General features: G+C 38.7%; 1 protein-coding gene across 1 annotated transcript in view; it reads left to right on the top strand.

Moving 5' to 3' along the window:
• VPS13A (vacuolar protein sorting 13 homolog A) overlaps positions 1 to 19,454 on the top strand; it is a 108,401-nt gene that overhangs the window by 32,296 nt on the left and 56,651 nt on the right. Inside the window, exons 23-35 of the mRNA XM_017735474.1 lie at positions 1,761 to 1,899; positions 5,985 to 6,069; positions 7,784 to 7,956; positions 9,404 to 9,560; positions 9,919 to 9,998; positions 10,254 to 10,313; positions 10,392 to 10,548; positions 10,977 to 11,093; positions 11,176 to 11,279; positions 11,732 to 11,899; positions 12,543 to 12,850; positions 13,578 to 13,725; positions 14,608 to 14,758. Coding sequence (XP_017590963.1) covers positions 1,761 to 1,899; positions 5,985 to 6,069; positions 7,784 to 7,956; positions 9,404 to 9,560; positions 9,919 to 9,998; positions 10,254 to 10,313; positions 10,392 to 10,548; positions 10,977 to 11,093; positions 11,176 to 11,279; positions 11,732 to 11,899; positions 12,543 to 12,850; positions 13,578 to 13,725; positions 14,608 to 14,758 — 1,847 coding nt within the window. The remainder of the gene's footprint in view (positions 1 to 1,760; positions 1,900 to 5,984; positions 6,070 to 7,783; positions 7,957 to 9,403; positions 9,561 to 9,918; positions 9,999 to 10,253; positions 10,314 to 10,391; positions 10,549 to 10,976; positions 11,094 to 11,175; positions 11,280 to 11,731; positions 11,900 to 12,542; positions 12,851 to 13,577; positions 13,726 to 14,607; positions 14,759 to 19,454) is intronic.

Below are 19,454 nucleotides of genomic sequence, written 5' to 3'. Positions count from 1 at the left end.
TGTGAAGGAATGCACCTATTAGCAGCTTTGATGGTGGCATTCTTTTAACATTTCTTTCTCTGTAAATACAACCAGACTAAACTTGAAGGAAGTTTCTGCACACATTTCCTCATCAATTGAAGTACTTAGCTTCTCCTTGCCTCAGTCTCTACAGATGAGGATCTCTTAGATCTCTACAGATCTGGAGGTTTTCCACACCTTAAAAGCTTTTGTTTTAAGGAGGGGTGTAGAGAGCTGAGATTATTTGCAGTTGTCTGCTTTGTATCTGCTGAGTGTCTTCCTTCTAACTGTATGGGCTGTCTGTTGTACAAACACTCATCAAAAATGTGTGTTTTAACATTATACACAAATTTTTGTAGAGAGGTTTAAGTGAAATGAAAGTGAGAATTGCTATTGTATGCTCCTCCAACAACTGAGGAGCACAGCAGAGAGAGGTCCCTTCAAACCCGGTGGCTACATACGTTAACCCTCTCCATAATAATGAAAGAACAAAAAAGAAAAAAAAAAGGAGGAGTCTAAATCTCTCCCTGATAGAACTGGAATAAGAGTAAGATTAGTAGTTGAGAATTAATCCTGTAAATTTAAGGATGTGAAGAAATTAATGATCTGATGAAAACTGGTTAGTGTCACAGTTTAACATGTACTATTTTGTGCTTGCTTAAGTGTCAGAAGTTGTTTTTTCAGATACTCTTAAAGTATCAAGGTTAGCTGAGATGGATTGAAAATACGGAGCTTTTTGGTTCTCACATCATCTTCAGTCTTATATTTTATGTCCCTTTGAAGACTGAGAAGTTTGTTAAGAGCATCAAAAATGGAAGGAAGTAGCTTGTCTTGTTCCTTACACACTACGTGTTAAGCATCTGGTGCTGCCTTTTGGTTCAACAGTTACCTGTTGAACAGACCTCTTTATCTGTTCTAACTAGAAGTTGTAATAAAAGCACAATAATGTTCTTTGAGCCAATTTTCTGCTTACTTCTGTTACACTCACTTTTATGAGAAACTGAGTTGTGTTTTAGGTCTTTAAAAACTCAATGTCTATGTTTGACATGATTCTACTTCTTTTTTGGCCAAAGCCTATTCAAATACTCTTAAAAGGTGTTTTACTGTTGTCATTTTTAGTAATGGTTATTTTATTATTTTATATCCTGTATTGCTATACTGTTTATTTCTTTGTTAAATATCCAGACTACTGCTAGAGTCCACTTGGCTGTACATGACTTCTAGGAAGTATTTTGTATACTTTTTTTGAGCTTTGAGCCCTGAACATTTCATATGCAAAACCCCCTCCACCTTCTCTTCTGTAAGATACTGTGTAAAAGCTCAGTTATGTGATTTACTGAGTAATTAAATTAAATACATGAACTAGAGGGAGCAATTTCTGATTGTAAGGAAAATATACCTTATGCAGCCTAACGGGAAGTGGTTATTAGTACTGTTTGTAGTCCTGATCCACAAGACTTTGTAGCAAATGGAAATATAAATTATTAATTAATATTATAATATAAATTATAAATTAATGAATGGGTATTTTCTGATTAAGTAACTTTTCTGTGTGCAACAGAAGGGTTGCATGTATATATACACACACACATACATATACATATATATACACACTACATGTAATGATTAGATGAATAATTTTCTGACCAGGAAGACTTACGTGTTTTTCAGAAGAAAATTAATGTGAAGTTTGATTGAAAAAAATTTAAGATTGATTGTTTTAACTGTGGAACTTTTGACTTTGGTTTTTTAAAAAACAGGTTCAAACTCTCTGGACAGTTGCCTTTACTTTCTATCCAAATATCAGACCAGAAGCTGACAAGTATTTTGGAGCTAATTGATAGCATTCCTAAGCCAGAAAGTGCACCTGCTACCAGTTCTCCTCCAAAAGTAACCGAGGTAAGGTTTTTAAAAGAGATTTCATCAAAAATGATCAGAAAAATACCTTCTTGATATTAGCATTCCAGTTTTGAAAGGTGCACAAAGAAAGTGGAGAACAAGCATTGGCTTAGTGCCTCTTGAAAAAGTTAGCTCTTTCTCTAAAGCTGTAGAAAATTTTCTTGCTATTTAGTTTATTGTGAACTTTAGCCAATAATTATGAAATAGTTGTCCAGTGTTTGGACTTAAAATAGAACCCCTCAGAGTTTTACTACTATGGGAATTAATTTGTAGTTAATAATTATCTTGACTAACAAACATACTCAGTTTTGTTGAAGATGAGTTTAGTTGTACCTTCGTATTTACACATGTATCATAGTGCTGGAGAATTTGTGTTCAGCTGTTTCATGTAGTGAAGAAAACATTAAATGCTGTAATTTTTGAAGTTCAAGTATTATGTGATGTTAGATGAAAGTTTCAAAAGCCAAACAAAATGTATTCACTATCTGTTTTGTAAACAATGCCTGTCTGGCAAAAGTAGCAGGTTTTTTTCATCAGACCTCAGTGCTTTTCCCATTTCAAGTTCATTACACAATGTAGCTCGGGGGTGGAAGTTCTTCTGCACTCAAAACAATTACGAGTTTGGAGGGTGGTTCTTGCTCTTTCCCCACCCCCTTTCCTTAGTGAAAATGGTTTGGGTCACTGTTTTATACCTTCTTCAGAACAGAAGTTTGCCCCCCTTCTTATTATTCCTGAAAAATGTATTTCACCTTTTGAGCTGTTCTTAACAAAATTAGGAAATGAACTCACAGTTGCTAATTTTTGACATGACTAGTCTGTGTGATCTGGCTATGTTTTACATATGTGTAAAACAGTTCTATTATTAGAATAGGACTCATCTTAAAAGTTAAAGACAGAATTTGGCTCTCAATTTTTCTGTCATTTGTAAATACTTCTAACAATGTGTTGTTACTTAATAACTCGCGCACTTGGTTCTAAAGGACTAGTGGTCATCTTTGTATTTGGGGTTTTTTAGATTATTTGATAATCTTTCCATCTTTGTACAAATTATTCTGCCCTGTTCTGGAAGGCTGTTGCTACAGCTTGGTACTTTCTGTGGGTTATATTAGCATACTATTTACTAACAGTAAATGCGACAATTAGACATGTATACCTGTTTAAAGTATATTTAGAGCGAAGACTGTTTCACTTCCGTGTGTGGTTCTTGCCATCTCTTTAGTGGTGCTGTTAAAATTTTAGCTAATTCTGACCTGCTCTTTTTCACTCTTCATATACTAGTAGTATACCCAACCAAAAGCTGCCTTAATCTCTGTTGTTTTGTGCAACTGATCACAGACTAACTTTTTTTGAGGGTAGGTATTGGGACTTCACTTTTACATAAATAGAATCTGCATGTATAAGATGATTGCCCTGTGCTTTCTAACACTGACTATGCTTGAATTTAATTATAGAATTCAACTATTACATCTGAAGTATTTTAAGTGACCTTGAAGTAGTTAGTATTATCTGTACATTAGTTGTGATATACACTAGATGAGGTGAGGGAAGACTGTGGACCAAGTATGAATATATTTGCATTATATGTGAATCCATATCAAAACGTAAGCTTAAAACCCGTCTGCTCAAGCTTCCATCTACTTCAGACCTTGACAGACTTTAATTGCTGGTTAATTTGAGTGGATTTTGTGCTTTGGTGGTGGCTGGTATATTGCCATACTTTCATCCTTACAGCTGTAATTCTTCTGAACTTTGTTAGCATCACATCGCTTCTGAACTGAAAAGGATGTGAAATCCTTTTTCAGAGTGCTGTTTTCTTCTTTACATTTTGAGTTAGTGGTGGAAGTGTTCTTGAGCTGTGAAAACAGAAGACATTTTGGAACAGATCCTTCTACATTTTTGTGCTCAGTGTTTTAGTTCAAGAACACAGTCCACTTCGATGTGGAAGGCTATTTTTCATGATTTAGTACTATGAAGTCAAATTTACAGTTTTTTCTCCATGTTTTGTTAGAATGTGGAAGTGTTACAAATGACACACTTTCACAGTTACAAGACTCTTGAATACTTTGTTTATTACTCATAGGCATGAATATACTTGGTAAAGTCAGATTAGGTAGGCTGGAGACCAAGAGAGATGTTGAAATGTTAAGAGTGAGATGAAAAATGTAGCCTTGGAAACAATATTAAAGATGAGTGTTTCTTGTTGCCATAATGTCTAGATTTGATACTGTGATTTTGTGAATAATTGTCTGAGCCTGAGCTTTGAGAGGTGCAGTAACAAGGGAGAGGAGAAGGTGTGGTGGTGCAGAGAAAGAACTCCTGTCAACCATGCAGTCCAGAACCAAAGACACTCAAGAAGAAGGGGCACACAGTGTACAGTTCTCTTACTTTACCACTCTGTGCAAGGCACATGTTTAATACATGTGCATGTCGAACTTGCAGGTGAGAATTCTTTACAAACTCAGATTGCTGAGATTGCTTTCTGAGACTTGATGGTAGATAAACCATTTGGATACCTTTACTAAGAGAATTTAATTCTATCATGTATGAAACCACGTGGAGTGGAGGATTCCTGTTCTATAGTGTACTCTAGTGGCATTTCACGTATTTTCAGTTACTACTCTGGGCCATGCATAACTGCATTTCACAGCTGAAGACCCAGAATCATAGATTATCCTGACCTGGAAAGGACCAACAAGGATCATCAAAATCCAACTCCTGCACAGGACTATCCCCAGGAGTCACACCATGTGACTGAGAACATTGTCCAAATGCTTCTTGACTCTGTCAGACTGGTTCTGTGACTTTCCTGGGGAACCTGTTCCAGTGCCCAACGGCCTTCTTGGGATAGGACCTTTTCCCAGTGTAAACCTCCCTGACACCCCTTCATGCTGTTCCCTTGAGTCCTGTCACTGGTTACCAGAGAGAAGAGATCAGTGTCTGCCCCTCTGCTGCTTCTTGTGAGAAAGATGAAGACTATTGTGAGGTCTCCCCTCAGTATACTGGTTGATTTTTTTTTTTCCCCATATGTGTGAAGCAGTGCAATTCAATAAGGCGAAGTACCAGGTCCCACACTTGGTTCACAACAGCTCCAAGCAGTGCTACAGGCTGGGGACAGAGCAGCTGGAAAGCTGTCCAGCAGGAAAGGAGCTGGCGGTGCTGTATGACAGGCAGCTGAACATAAGCCAGCATGTGCTCAGGTGGTCAAGAAGGCCAATGGCATCCTGGCCTGTATCAGCAATAGTGTGACCAGTAGGACCAAGGCAGTGATTGTCCCCCTGTCCTTGGCACTGGTAGAGCCCCACCTCGAATCCTGTGCTCAGTTTTGGGCTCCTCACTTCAAGAAAGACTGCGGTGTTGGTCTTTTCTCCCAAGTAAAAAGTGACAGGACAAGAGTAAATGGCCTCAGATTGCTCCAGAGGAGGTTTAGATGGGATATTTGGAAAATTTTTTCACCAAAATGATTGTCAAACATTGGAGCAGGTTGCCCAGTGGATGAGTGACCATCCCTGCAGCTGTTTAAAAGACTTGTAGATGTGGCATTTAAGTTTTATCACTAAGCCATGTTCCTGGCAGTGCTAGGTTTACAGTTGGACTTGGTGATCTGAAAGGTCTTTTCTAACATAAATGTTTCCATGATTCTACTGTCTGCTCTAATTTTTTGTGTAGCTCTTTTTTCTTTCTTCCCCACCTGGCACTTGGGTTATTTTTGTAAAGAACTGTTGATCTTTGTTGTTCTCTGAAGTTGCTGTATTGTAGTCCTTTGAGGGACTAGGTTTTGTCTTTTATGATTTTTCATATAACATGCCATTTCTGACCATCTTTTGGTCTGTGAAGTTGAGTATTTGAACCTCTTCACTGTTTCCTAGTGTGTTCTCACTAGCTAGATGCAAGTGCAATAGCTACTGCTTCTACCTATTTTAGGCCTCATTTCTCCCCATGCTTATAATTTTAGTAATGTGTTAAACTTTACTGATTTGCGCTTAAGCGAAGTTTCCCTAAGCTTTAAAACTTTGATGCAGCATATATGCATGCAATAGCATGACCAATAAACACAAGAAAAAATTTTATGGTATCTCCTGTTTCAGGCAGCACTGTCTCCTGTGCTTTCAGCACCGCATTTATCTCAAGGCATGTATCCTGTTTTGGATCTTCATTCATTTGCTGAGTCAGGTAATATAATCTATTTTAAAATCTTGCTTAAGAAGCAGGTCAAGTCAAGAAGTTTTTTAGTTCTTTGAATTAATTTACTATTCTTGCTGTAAGGAAGGATATGGGGCTTTGTTGCAAGTTCTTGAGGGCTGAATAGTGTTATATTCTGTTTATCTTATAATTGATACTGTATAAACTACTTGAGTATTTTCTCATAGCAATAAAATTCTGCATGCTTGTTTTTGTCATTCCCCTCCTGAAGGGTATAGCAGTAAAATTTTATTTGGTATGGTGGCCTTATTTTTGTCAGGGCATATGCTATTGCAAAGCTCTATTCAGGGCATCTGAAGTAGTATGACATATTTAGCTTTAGCATGTACTTAGTCCTCTGATGATGGTTTTAGTTATTTTCTTATGGTGAAGGATTTCTGTCCTATTTAGGTGGATTTATTTATCTGGTACTGAAGGTACCAAAATTACGACTGTTAGAAACTGCTGTGTTTCTGTAAACAAACATCTTGACTTCTACTGGATAAAGCAGAAGATTGGCTGTGGGAGAACCAGTTGTGTTCAATACTGCCTTCCTATTCAAAACAGCTTAGCTAGATCCTAACATTTCATCTAGTTATTACATTAGAAAAATAATCCAATATATCAATGTTATTTCAGTGTCAGTCATGTTTGTGATGCCAAAACACTCAACTGGAGAAACAGAGAGCTAAACTACTACTCCTTTCTTTAGTTAATGATATATGTGGTTAGCAAACACTAGCAAAATTACCAGCATAGTTAATTTTTATGTCTACTTTATAGCTTTAACATCAGTGTGTATGCAGCATGTGTAGAAATATGTACTTGTACATCTTCATCTGTTTTTATATGAGTTCCTTTAAGTGTCCAAGGTAGAGTGGAAATGTCTTTCAGTTCTTAAAAATTAGGCTGAAATGAGAATGCATGTTGGAAACAAGTAATTTGAGAAAGTAATAGCTAGATTTAGAATTGAATCAAGTCTGATTTTTAATCTATGCTTTAGATACAGCCATGCAGTCCTTTTAAATGATTTATGTTAGTTCTCTATCTTCACCCTCCAAGAGCTCAGAGCTGCTTTTAAGCTTTAGAAAATACTTCATGTAATTTGTTGAGTTTTTTTAGAAGGATATTTCTTCCACAGTTACTTTATACTTCAGTGTTTTTGGTTTTTAGGTAAAGGAGAAGACCTTCGCAAGACAGTGCAATCTATTTATCTTGGTTATATTTCTGCAATAAAGTCAAGTAGATTAAAAGCTTGATAGTTCCTAGGAGTCTCTCTGAAATGGGAGATCTACAGCTGGGAGAAATCCCAAGTAATGTGCCTGATAGTGAGGCAAAGGCTCCTGTACTGTCAAGAGCAGTCTGACCAGCAGACAAATTAAGCTGTTAGGTCACACCAGAGGCAAGACAATGCATCATTTGTGTGCTGTCTTTTGCAAAACCACAAGTGAAAGAATGCTGACGAAGGAATTAACTAATGAGAACTGAAGTTTATGGTGACGTGATGGAGGCAGCTGTAGGTGTGGTGTAAAGTTGTGAAGGCAGGAGTTGAGATGGTTATGGAAACAGATTTTATTGGTTGTTAATTGTCAGCTAGATACTTGTATGTTTAAGCTTTTATAGATGTAAAAACTCTAGGTCACAGTACTGTAAAATACTAGCTGTGTAAACTGCATATGTAATGTTGTTGTGAACTAATCCTTAGAATCAGAAGAAGAATTTTATGATGCACTAAGCAGTCCTGTGGAAGATGTGCCATTTTTTGAAGCCCCATCTGATTCTCTCAAGCGAGCCAGCAGTACAAGGCGAAAAACCCTACGTAAACAAGAATCTTTGAAAAATATGACAGAATTCCAGCTAAGGTTTGAAGTAGCTGAGGTAAAATTACTTTTTAAATTTCCCTGAAGCGCATCAGGGAAATTTTTTTTCCTTGTTTGTTGGGTTTATAAATCCATGTCTGCAGAGATATTAATTCCCCATTTTTTCCTAAAACTATTATGCAGAGCTTTTGCCAAGTCGTAGTTGTGCTTCTGTATCCTTGTCATCACTGAAATGCTTTGATTTATCCACTTGATTTCCCAATTCACTTTGTCACTGAATTTCTTTACCTATGGCTCAGAAATCACATTACATACTTGTTTTAGCTAAATATGTGCTTGTGACTTGATACTGCTGTGGTTAGTGGGAAAACTTCATTGATGTTTTATCTTGTAAAAAGCACCATATTTTTCTCCTCTAGTTTTTCCCAGTTGCTGTTGTCCATACACATGAATCTGTAACATCTTTGTTACGAAGAGTTTTCTGTGTTCTTGCTATTTCAGGCTTTGGGGGGAAAAAAGAGTATTTTATCCAAATGCAAGAACACTTTCTAACTGTATCAGTTCTTCTTGTAAAAGAGGTGACCTCTTAACGCTTAACGCTCCTGCTACTCACTGTTTTTTACTTTTAATTTATTTAAAAAAATAAATTGTACAAATTCAGTTAACTTTATAAATTCTGTTTTAGGGTAGGGCTCACAGAATGTCTTCAACACATCACAGCTAGCTTGTAGCATACTATATACTACACCTTTACTACAGATAAAACTGAAATATACTGTTTGTGTGATGACAAGACCTTATTTAAGAACTACTAGTCTAAAAGGAAGATGCTGTGTTTTACATTATTCTCTAATAGCAACTAACTTTAAATCTTTAAGAAAAAAAAATGGGAATCTATTAGAAATCACCTCTGTCATCCTCATAGTTTAAAATTACTTACTGGATTTTGTTTTGATTTTCCTTATTTGTAGACAGCATTACATGGAAAGGAAGAATATGTATATTTGTTTGGTTGTCAGTCAGATACAACAGCTCAGCTAGGTCTTTATTTAACAACAGTATTGTCATGCATGGGTGGAAATGTAGTAAATCCTCTTGCCTGACATTCTGCTTGGGAATCTAACTCTTAGCAGGAGAGTTCAGAGAAATTCCAGTGAAAGTAGTAAACACTTTGTGCTGACTGAAAATCTAGTTTTGACTGTATTGAACATTGCTGAGTGCTGTACAGAATTGTTTTTAAAAATAACTTAGTTTGTTACTGTTACTTTGGTATTACATGCATGAATGTTTGAAGTTTTTGTTACAGTAACAGCAACCAGTAATGCTTGTTGAATTATTTTTTTCCAAGGCATTGGCTGTATAAAGTTAAATGATCAATACACAAATAGACATTAGCCAATAAAATATAAGTAAATATGTTATATCCTGTATAAAAACTAAGAGGTTTTTATACCTCTTATGGTCCCTTACTGGTTTTGGATGTGTGTTTTGGTTCTTTTTTTCAGGTCTTAATTAAGTTATGCCGTCACACTGGTAATACTGAGATGCCTGTGCTCCAGCTTGATATTTTGGGCTTAGGCACTGAACTTAAATTAAGAACATTTGACATGACTGGAAATGCTTTCCTTCGTGAAGTTGGTCTTCTGTGCCCAGAGTATATGGGTAGGTATTTATAACTTGGTCAAGTAATTATTCACAAATAACACTGTGAATTTGTCTTCGAAAACTCTGTAGGGCTTTTGTCAGATAAGGAAGATTTGGTTCCTAAGTTAAATCCAGGGCTGAGGGGAAGTAAAGCAGGAACTCATCCTCTTGTTAGTGTTTTGGTAAATATGTTCGGGTGCTGATGATTGTAGAGAGACATTTAACTATTTCACGTCTGCAAAAGAGGTTTCGTGATTAAACAGGAATAACAGCTAGTAGCCTAGTTTGCAGTTTATAGTTAAGAAAGTTTTAATTTTTTTTCTTTTAAAAAAAGTAAATTTCTATATTCTCTTTTTCTTTTTCCTTTTTTTTTTAGATGATAATGACAAGCCAGTTTACATAATTACTACATTGGATAATGTAGAAGATGATCTTCTCACTCTGGAGTATACAAAGGTTAGGAAAGAGTAGACTTAGCTTTTGAATTGTAAGCCTGTCACAAACATCACATTAACATGGAGCAGATGTTGAAGGTTTTTTCCTTACTTAGTGATGTTTTTAACATCTTGAGTGTCATGTGCAAAGTCTGTCTGCTCCTTCAACAGAATAAGTTTTACATCTTAAATTGTAGTGGTTTTGAAAATAAGTTTTCTCTAATGGAATTTGCGAACTTCTGATTTGTTTGTTTTATGTGCACTTTTGATGAAATAGACTGATATTAAGGGACCAGAACTGAAAACTGTCTGTCAGAATGTTCTACAAAAAATAAAGGTATGATATCTTTTTTTAACATAATTTTCTCAGGGTGGGAGGAGAGGCATACTGAATAAATAAAGATTTTTCTTTTAGGTGAACTTCTCTTCTCTAGATGTTCATTTGCATACTGAAGCTCTGCTGAATGCTATGAACTATCTGAATAATCTTCTACCCAAACAAGGAACTAAAGTTGCCGAAGAACCAGTCCATGAAAAAACAGAGGAGAAGAAGGATGTTCTTAAAAAATTAAGTAAGTTTCTTTATTATTGTTTCCTTTTTTCATTCCTCTCTCTTCACTTAAGTAAGGAGGAAAACAAATATATTTTCTATCTTTGTAAACCTGTTAATGATATTTGATATGAGAAATTTTGCTTAGGGCTATATATACTTAAAAGGTTGTATCCTTGACTATGTGCAGTTTTCTGACACATAGGTCAAGGCGTACCTTTGCTGTGTATTGGAGGCACTGAGTCAATGTAAATAGAAAACCCATAAATTGTTGTCAGGTTTTTTTCGTTTTTTTCCTGGTATGAATTAAGACTTTTGATGGCCTTACAGTTATTGCGTTATACTTGAGGAGCATGAACATCTTGCTTGCTGTGCAGTTCAAAGGGATACCAAAATACTACATGTCCTCACTGAAGAATGATAACTTTTGTTATTCTTTATTTCCCATAGCATCAAAAAAATCGAAGTGTGACGATGTTGTTGACCTCATTATCTGTGCGGATTTATCATGTTTGCGTATTTTTATCAGAGAGAAAAACCGCAGAATAGCTGAAATTCACATTGAAGGTAGGAAGAAAACTTTAATCACAAAGACACAAAACTTTGTAACCGTAACAGTGTATAGATTTTCTATGTCTCATTTTTTGAGGTCTGGATAGCCAAGTGATCGTGAAGAAAGCAGCAACGAATGTGACTGCAAAACTGAAGAACATCATTATTGTGGATTCTGATGAGACAGCATTGTATAAAAAGGTGGGCATATGCATGTATCATTGAATTTTTTTTTGAATGGATGTTAAATTAAACTTAAACTTACTTTGTAGACTCTACTCTCTACTGTGATTTTTTTCAGTCATGTTTTATGTATTTGTTGAGAGTAGCATTCTCTGTATGACAGATTGATTTTGCTCCCACAACCAGTAATTATTAGGCTGATATTAATTTGTGCAACTGTGATATTCAGCTGCTCATTGTGCCTCTTACTCTGTTGACTTTAGCGAAGAGAATTATTCAAGCTGACACGTCAACTGAATATTTTCAGCTATCAATGGATTTTTTTAATTCCTTTTTTTATTTTCATATATTGTTGAGATATTTGAAGTAAAAATGTCTTAGTGGTGTGAGGTACTGCGTTTTGTTTTGACGTTAAGTTTCTCCAGTATGTAAGGTTCTACAGTAGAGATACTATTTCTTTTCTTCTTAAGGCTCTTTACATCACAGAAAAAGAAGTCTTCAACTTCAGAATGGTATCATATGTGAATGCTACAGATGGCATTGCATACACAAACATGGATGTTGTTGACAATCGTATTTACCTAACTGTTGGGTGTATTCAAGTAGTTTTTGTCAAAAAGTTTGTTTCGTCTATTTTGGTAAGTTAAATTTTCCAGATACTGTTTTTTAGCATATAGATGAAGTTGTCAGAGCAAGAAAAGGATAAGAGTGTTCCATATGGGGTGTTATCCATTTGTGTAAGAGCTCCGATATACTATTGTAAAAACTTTACTGGGATTGATGGTTGGGCTATTTATTTTTCCTCTACATGTGCTTTTTACTGTGGAGCAGATGAGTAAGCAAAAAGGTTTGCTGTCATTAATAATACTGGTTTTCTTAGATGATTTGTGACAGCTGTTAAGTATACATCCATTCATTATTTTTAACACTGAAATATAAGTAAGTAACCCTGAAAATTAATGCCCTTTCCATAAATTTTGCTAAGTGAATCAATCTTTTGCTGCTTGTATGATTAAATAAAACGTAATTCCTACAAGTCATGTTACAAGGTCATTGCTCTTACTGTCTAATTTTCCAAATATTTAGGATAGCAATTTATTTTTATGTATGCATTATTTGTCATATTTGAGGGAAGATTATCCTATTAAAGAATCTGGACAAAGTATATAGCAAAAATAACATCTTAGGATGCTTTGCTGTTTAAATAACTATGATTCATAGTGTTTTTGAAGTACTGTAATTCTTAATAATTAATTCCTGAGACCTGTATTCTTTTCCTAGGCTTTTATAAATAACTTTCAAGCTGCCAAGGAAGCTCTTACTGAGGCAACTGTTCAAGCAGCAGAGAAAGCAGCTACAGGTGTAAAAGAGTTAGCAGAGCGTAGTTCCCGTTTGGCACTAGATATCAATATCAAAGCACCTGTTGTGATAGTTCCTCAGTCAGCAATGTCTGCAAATGTCCTGGTGGCTGATCTTGGTCTGATCACTGTGAAGAACCAATTCTTTATTGCTAAAACAAAAACACGGTATAATCTCCCACCTGTTATTGACTCTATGACGGTGAAATTGAGTGAACTGAAGTTATACAGGTAATGTAGTGTCGATATTTTTAAAATCCATTAAATCCTTTTGGTATTCTTCAGTTATAGAGCTTTGAGGAGTTGTTAAATAATTAGTTTATGGTTGGTGATTGACAGATACACTATTATCTTGGAATATAACAGCAAACTAGTGTTTTTTTAAAGCAATGAAAATGTATGTCTTAGGAAAAGAGCAATCTACACATCTTTAAATAGAAGAATGTTTGAAGCAAATGTTTGTTTAGGGTAAATTGTGTATTACTATATATTTATGCATTATTCATTACTTTGGGACGGGTTATACACCTATTTGTATTAGACTATTTTGATGGGGTTTTCAAGCTATGCATAGCAGCAAAGGTACTGAGTTAGCCATAAAGAACTGTTTGAAAATGGTCCTTGGTGCAGGGGATTCATGAGGGGAGAGGGAAGGGAAGGGGCTTTTCAAACACTGTTGAAGAGTACTGAGGAAAAAAGGAATAGCTCTCCACTGGAGAGCAGGTAAGAGGTCCTGACTTGGGAGAGTTTGTGTGTTGCATGCCTGATATGTGCCCAGTACTTCCTCCCTGCCAAGGGAAGATGTCTAGTTCGTGGAGTAAGGCTTTATCTAGAGCTACTTGGGGTAGTATAAGGGCAGTTTTATAGCATTATTTAAAAAGATGAGGAAAAGACAGAGATGTGTTTGTTAGAATGTGAAATATGTTGAAGCTGGGAGTATTGTTTCTTCTTTTCACAGGTCTTACTATGAGCAAGATTCTTTGCAAACTGAAGTACAGTTGCTGCAGCCAGTCAATCTGGAAGTAGCTGTTGAACGAAATTTAGCTGCTGCATGGTATAATGAAGTTCCCGATATTGAAATATCTGGCCGACTCAAGCCTATGAATGTAAGCACTCGTTTCTGAAAGAAACTGTTAAAATATGTGTGCAAAACAGATTCATTTTTCTCTATTTATATAAAGTCCAGGCTCAGTAGTTAAGGTATTGTTTGATTTCAAGACACAGAGTAGATTTTGTTGTTTCATAGGGGAAAAGGAAATTAATAGATTTCTGTTCTAGTTTAAGCTCTGTATTTCGTCTGTGATACTCCAGGAAGACCTTGTACTATGAATTACTGTTGCTAGTTAAAAATGGTTATGCTGTTCTAGGCTTTTACCTGTCAATGTCTTTCAATGAAGGATTGGAAAAGTTGGGGTTTATTGGTTTGTTCAATAGCAGTGCTGAATTTATACCTATGACAAGCCTGAATTGTAATTAGTGAGCTGCTGTGCCACATACGTACTCACAAATCTGTGAGGCCAGATGGGATTCATCCTAGGATGATTTAAATTTAACATTAAGAAATAGAAAGGTTGTGAAGTGTATGAGGAAAACCAACTTGCAAGATTTTGAAATAGAACTTTTAATAGTATTAATAGTATTAATAGTATTAATGTAGAGTAACTAGTGCCTTGTCACTAAATGCAGATAAAAATTTTGGTTGACTGTAAGTCAAACTATATATATGTATGTGTTCTGACATTCTGGTTTCTAAATTGTAACATGGTAGGGAAATTTTGTGGATGAGAACAAAATAATGTGTGACTGACTTCCAATTTCTAGAAATTACTGCAAGGTGTTGTGTGAATTTGAGAAGAATGTTTAGTGTCCTAAACAGAGACTCAGATGAGATTAATTTGGTTTATCTGTTTATTTGTAAGCTTAGATTTTAGTTACCAAAAGTTATGTGAACAGAGTTGTTCTGATTTCCATTCCAATCTCTCTTAAAGCTAATTCTTAGTCAGGAAGATATTACCACAATACTGAGGACACTGAATGAAAATGCAGGTGAAAGCTCTGGTGCATCAACAGCTTTGCCAGAATTGAAAGCATCAACTAGTCATTCCAGTGAAACGCATGGTACTTCACAGCACTCTGCAGGTAATATTTTCTAAAATGACATCATCTAGCATTTTTAGGTATTACTATCTGGATATTACTTCTGTTGGAATTGCATTTATAAAGGATGCCAGATTCATTTGTGTATACCAATATTGTAGAGTCACAGGATAATTAAGGCCTCCAAGATCATCAAATGCAACCTTTGACCAAACACCACCATGTCAACTAAACCATAGCACTAAGTGCCACATCTAAGTCTTCTTGAACACTTCCAGGGATGGTAACTCCACCACCTTCCTGAGCAGAAATTCTTCCTGATGTCCAGCCTGAACCTCCCCTGTCTCAGCTTGAGGCTGTATCATCTTGTCCTGTCACTCACTAGCTGTCTGTGAAAAGAGACCAGCCCCCCATCTTGCTCAAGTCGTTGTAGAGAGCAATAGGGTCCCTTTGAGCTTCCTTTTCTCTAGCCTGAACACACCCAGCTCCCTCAACCACTCATCATATAACCTGTGTTCCAGACCATTCACCAGTTCCATTTCCCTTCTCTGGATATGCTTCAGGACCTAGATGTCTTTGTTTTGTGAGGGACCCAGAACTTGAAACAGGATTTGAGGTGTCACTTTCCTTACTGGCTGAGTACAGGGAGACAATCACTGCCCTGGTCCTGCTGGCCACACTATTTTTGATACAGGCCATGATGACATTGGCCTTCTTGGCCACCTGGGCATAGCTGGCTCATGTTCAGCCACTACAGGGTCCTTTTGCCCTGGGTAGCTTTCCAGCGACTTTGCCCCCAGCCTGTTGCACTGCCTGAGGTTGTTGTGATCCAAGTGCAGGACACATGGCATTTCACCTTGTTGAACTTCCGTTGGCCGTTGGCCATTGGCCTCAGCCCATCGATCCAGCCTGTCCAGACTCACCTGGAGAGCCTTCCAGCCCTCCAGCATATTGACACCCGTGCCAAACTTGGTGTTACCTGTGAACTGACTGAGGGGCATTCGATCCCCTTGTCCAAATCTTTGATAAAGTTTTTAAACAGAACTGGTCCCAGTACTGAGCCCTGGAGAACACCACTGGTGACGGCCACCAACTGGATATAGTTCTATTCACTACCACTCTCTAGATCCAACCATCCAGCCAGTTCTTAACCAGCAAAGAGAGCACCTGTCCAAGCCATGGTGTGCCAGCTTCTCCAGGATAATTCTGTGGGAGAAGGTGTCAAGGACTGCCCTAACATACACGTAATCAACATCCACAGCCTTTCTCTCTTTCACTAGGTGAGTCACCTGGTCAAAAAAGGAGATCAGGTTGGTCAAGCAGGACCTGCCTTTCCTAAACCCATTCTGAAACCATTCTGCCTGGACCTGATCCCTTAGTTGTCCAGTTTGTGCCATGTGATTGCACTCAAGATATTCTGCTCCCTACCCTTCCCCAGCACTGAGGCCAGCCTGACAGGCTTGTAGTTCCCTGGATCTTTCTTTTGTAGATGGGTGTGACATTGGCCAACCTCCACTCATCTGGGACCTCTCCAGTTAACCAGGACTCATGTTAAATGATGGAGAGTGAGTGACTTGGTGAGCTGCTCTGCCAGCTCCATCATCACTCTAGGCTGAATCCCATCTGGTCCCATAGACTTGTGAGTGTCTAAGTGGCACAGCAGTCACTAATTACTTCCTCATGTATTGCATCAGGTCTCTTCTGCTCCAGGTCTCTTCTGCTCCCTGACCCTGTCTATGAGCTCAGGGGGCCAGTTGCCCAGAGAATATCATTTTTACTCTTAAAGACTGAGGTGAAGAAGGGTTGAAGTATCTCAGCCTTTTCCTCATCCTTGGTGGCATCCTCATCCAATAAAGGGTGGAGATTTTTCCTTTGCCTGCTCTTTGCTGTTAATGTATTTGTAAAAACACTTTTTATTTTCCTTCACAGCAGTGACCAGATTGAGTTCTAGGTGAATTTTAACCTTGCTAATTTTCTCTCTACATGACTCAACAACATCCTTGTTCTCTTCTTCCAGTTGCCTGCTCCTTCTTTCAAAGGTCATAAACTCTGATTTTTACCCCTAAGTTCCTCCATATTCAGCCAAGCCAGCACATAGAGACAGTCTGATCTGTGCCTATAAGATTTCCTTCTTAAGGTACATCTAGACTTCTTGGACCCCTTTGGTTTTAAGGGCTTTATTGCCAATGCACTGTCTGAACCAGTGTCCTGAACAGGACAAAGTCTGCACTTTGGAAGTCCAAGGTTTTGTTGACACCCCTGACTATTGAAAATTCTTGTGTCATGGTCTCTGTGCTCAAGATGGCTCTGACCACAGTGTCTCCCACCGGCCCTTCTCTGTTTGTAAGCAGCAGATCCAGCAGGGCAGCTCCCCTGGTAGGCTCACTTCCCAGCTGTGTTGGGAAGTTACCTTCACACACTCCAGGAATCTCCTATAGACTGCCTCCTCTCCACTGTGTTGAATTTCCAGCAGACATCTGGCAGGTTAAAATTTCCCATGATTTCACGACAATCATGAAACATCAGCCAGCTGATCATAGAATACTTCATCCACCTCCTCATCCTGGTTGGGTGGTCTGTATCAGACTCCCACCAGGATACCTGCCTTTTTGGCTTTCCCCCTCATTGCCACCCATAGGCACTCAACCTTCTCATCACTATCCTTGAGCTCTGTACAGTCAAAACACTTCCTAATGTACAGAGCCGCCTCACCACCTCTCCTTCCTTGTCTGTCCCTTCTGAAGGGCTTGTAGCCATCCAGTGCAGCACTCTGGTCGTCCCACCACATTTCCATCATTGCTTTCCTGCTGCACAGTGGCCTCCAGCTCCTCCTGTTTGTTACCTATACTGTGTGCATTGGTGTAGATGCACTTCAGCTGGGCTACTGATTTTACCCCTAACCCTGGCATCCCACCCCTAGGCCCATCTTCAGTGAGCCTGGTCTTAATCCCATCTAAACTGAGTCTGGTTTAAAGCCCTTTTAATCAGCCCTGCTAACATGGGCAAGAATACTTTTTCTCCCTTCACGACAGATGAATCTCATCTGTCCCCAGCAGTCCTGGTATTGTATCAACTCGTCCTTGGTCAAAAAAAGACAGAATTCCACTGATGTCACCAGCCTTTAAGCGACATGTTCATCAGGTGGGTCCTCCTGTTCATTTCAGCATTCTTCCCTGCTACTGATGGGGTCAAGGAAAACACCACCTTATGCTCCTGTGCCTTCAACCAGTCATCCTGAAGTCCTTTCTAATTGTCGTAGGACTTTTTTCCTCAACCTCATCATTGCCAACCTGTACAAACAGAAGTGGGTAATAATCAGGGGGCTGGATCAGTCTAGAGGATCTCACAGAATCACAGAATGGGTCATGTTGGAAGAGACCACAGGGGGACGTCTAGTCCAACCTCCCTGCTGAAGCAGGGTCATCCCAGAGCACATGGCACAGGATTGTATGCAAACAGTTCTTGAAAATTTCCAGTGAGGGAGACTTCACAACCTCTCTGGGCAATCTGTTCCAATGTGTGGTCATCTGCACAGTAAAGAAGTTCTATTTGGAACTTCATGTCCATAACTTTCTGCCCTGTCCACCTCACTGTCCACTGATCCAGGCAACGCTTGCTGAGTTTGCCTGTAAGGATGTTGTGAGAGGCATTACTGAAAGCCTTGTTCGAGTCAAGGTAGACAATATCCAGTGCTCTTACCTCATGCATCCAGGTAGTTATTTCATTGTAGAAGGCATTCAGGTTGGTCAAGCATGATTCCCCCTAGGTGAATCCATGCTGACTACTCCTGTCTTCCATGGGGATGGAAGAGATGGCTTCCAGAGTGAGGCCCTCCATCATGTTTGCAGGGACTGAAGTGAGGCTGACTTGCTGGTAGTCCCTTGTTTCATGCCGTTTTTGAAGACTGGGATGACATTTAGTTCCTTCCAGTCCTCAGGCATCACTCCTAACTGCCACAGCCTTTCAAAGATGATTGTGTGCAATCAGCTCTCTCAGCACTCATAAATGTATCCCATCAGGGCCCATGGTCTTGTGGATGTCAGGATTGCATAGGTGTTCTCTAACGCAATCCTTCTTGACCAAGGGAAAGGCTTCCTTCCAACATTCCTTTACTCTGGCCTCCTGGGTCAGAGATTCCTGAGGGCTGGTCTTGTCAGTGAAAACTGATGGAAAGAAGACATTCAGTAATGCCTCTGCTTCCTCTGTTACCAGTGTCCCCCTGTCAGAGACTGAAATATTATATTTTATGACTTAAACATTTTCTTAAAGGACTTTTAAAACTGTATTACAAAAGCTGAAGAGAACACTACCACACCCTGAATGGGGCCCCGGCTGAGGCCTGACACTGCTCGCTGATGAAGATAAGATAAAGTAACAACTCAGGGCTGGGGACATTCACTGAGCACAGGCTTAACACCTCCAAGATGAGGACCACAGCCCCAGGGCTATCAGCTGCCAGGCTCAACAGACCCTTCGCACCAAGGGGTGGGAGGAGAGGCTTTGGGCGTCTTGGAAAAGCCTCTGGTCAGAGGCGCAGTGACTGCCCATCCTCCACTGTGCAGAGCCCAGCTGAGGGGTCCTCACCAGGGGGGAGGAAGCTCATCCACAGCAGAAGGGGTGACATGGCCCAGCACAGGGGCTCCCCAAAGGGGTCCCCAGACCCTGCACCAGAGATGATGCAACAGACCCTCAGTGTTGCAAGGAACAGTGTGTCAAGCCAGCCCCTGCAAGAGAGGCA

Source organism: Corvus brachyrhynchos, unplaced genomic scaffold (assembly GCF_000691975.1).
Source record: "Corvus brachyrhynchos isolate BGI_N302 unplaced genomic scaffold, ASM69197v1 scaffold325, whole genome shotgun sequence".
Lineage (NCBI taxonomy): Eukaryota > Metazoa > Chordata > Aves > Passeriformes > Corvidae > Corvus > Corvus brachyrhynchos.
The sequence above is the reverse complement of the archived record's forward strand: the minus strand, read 5'-3'. Positions and strand labels throughout refer to the sequence as shown.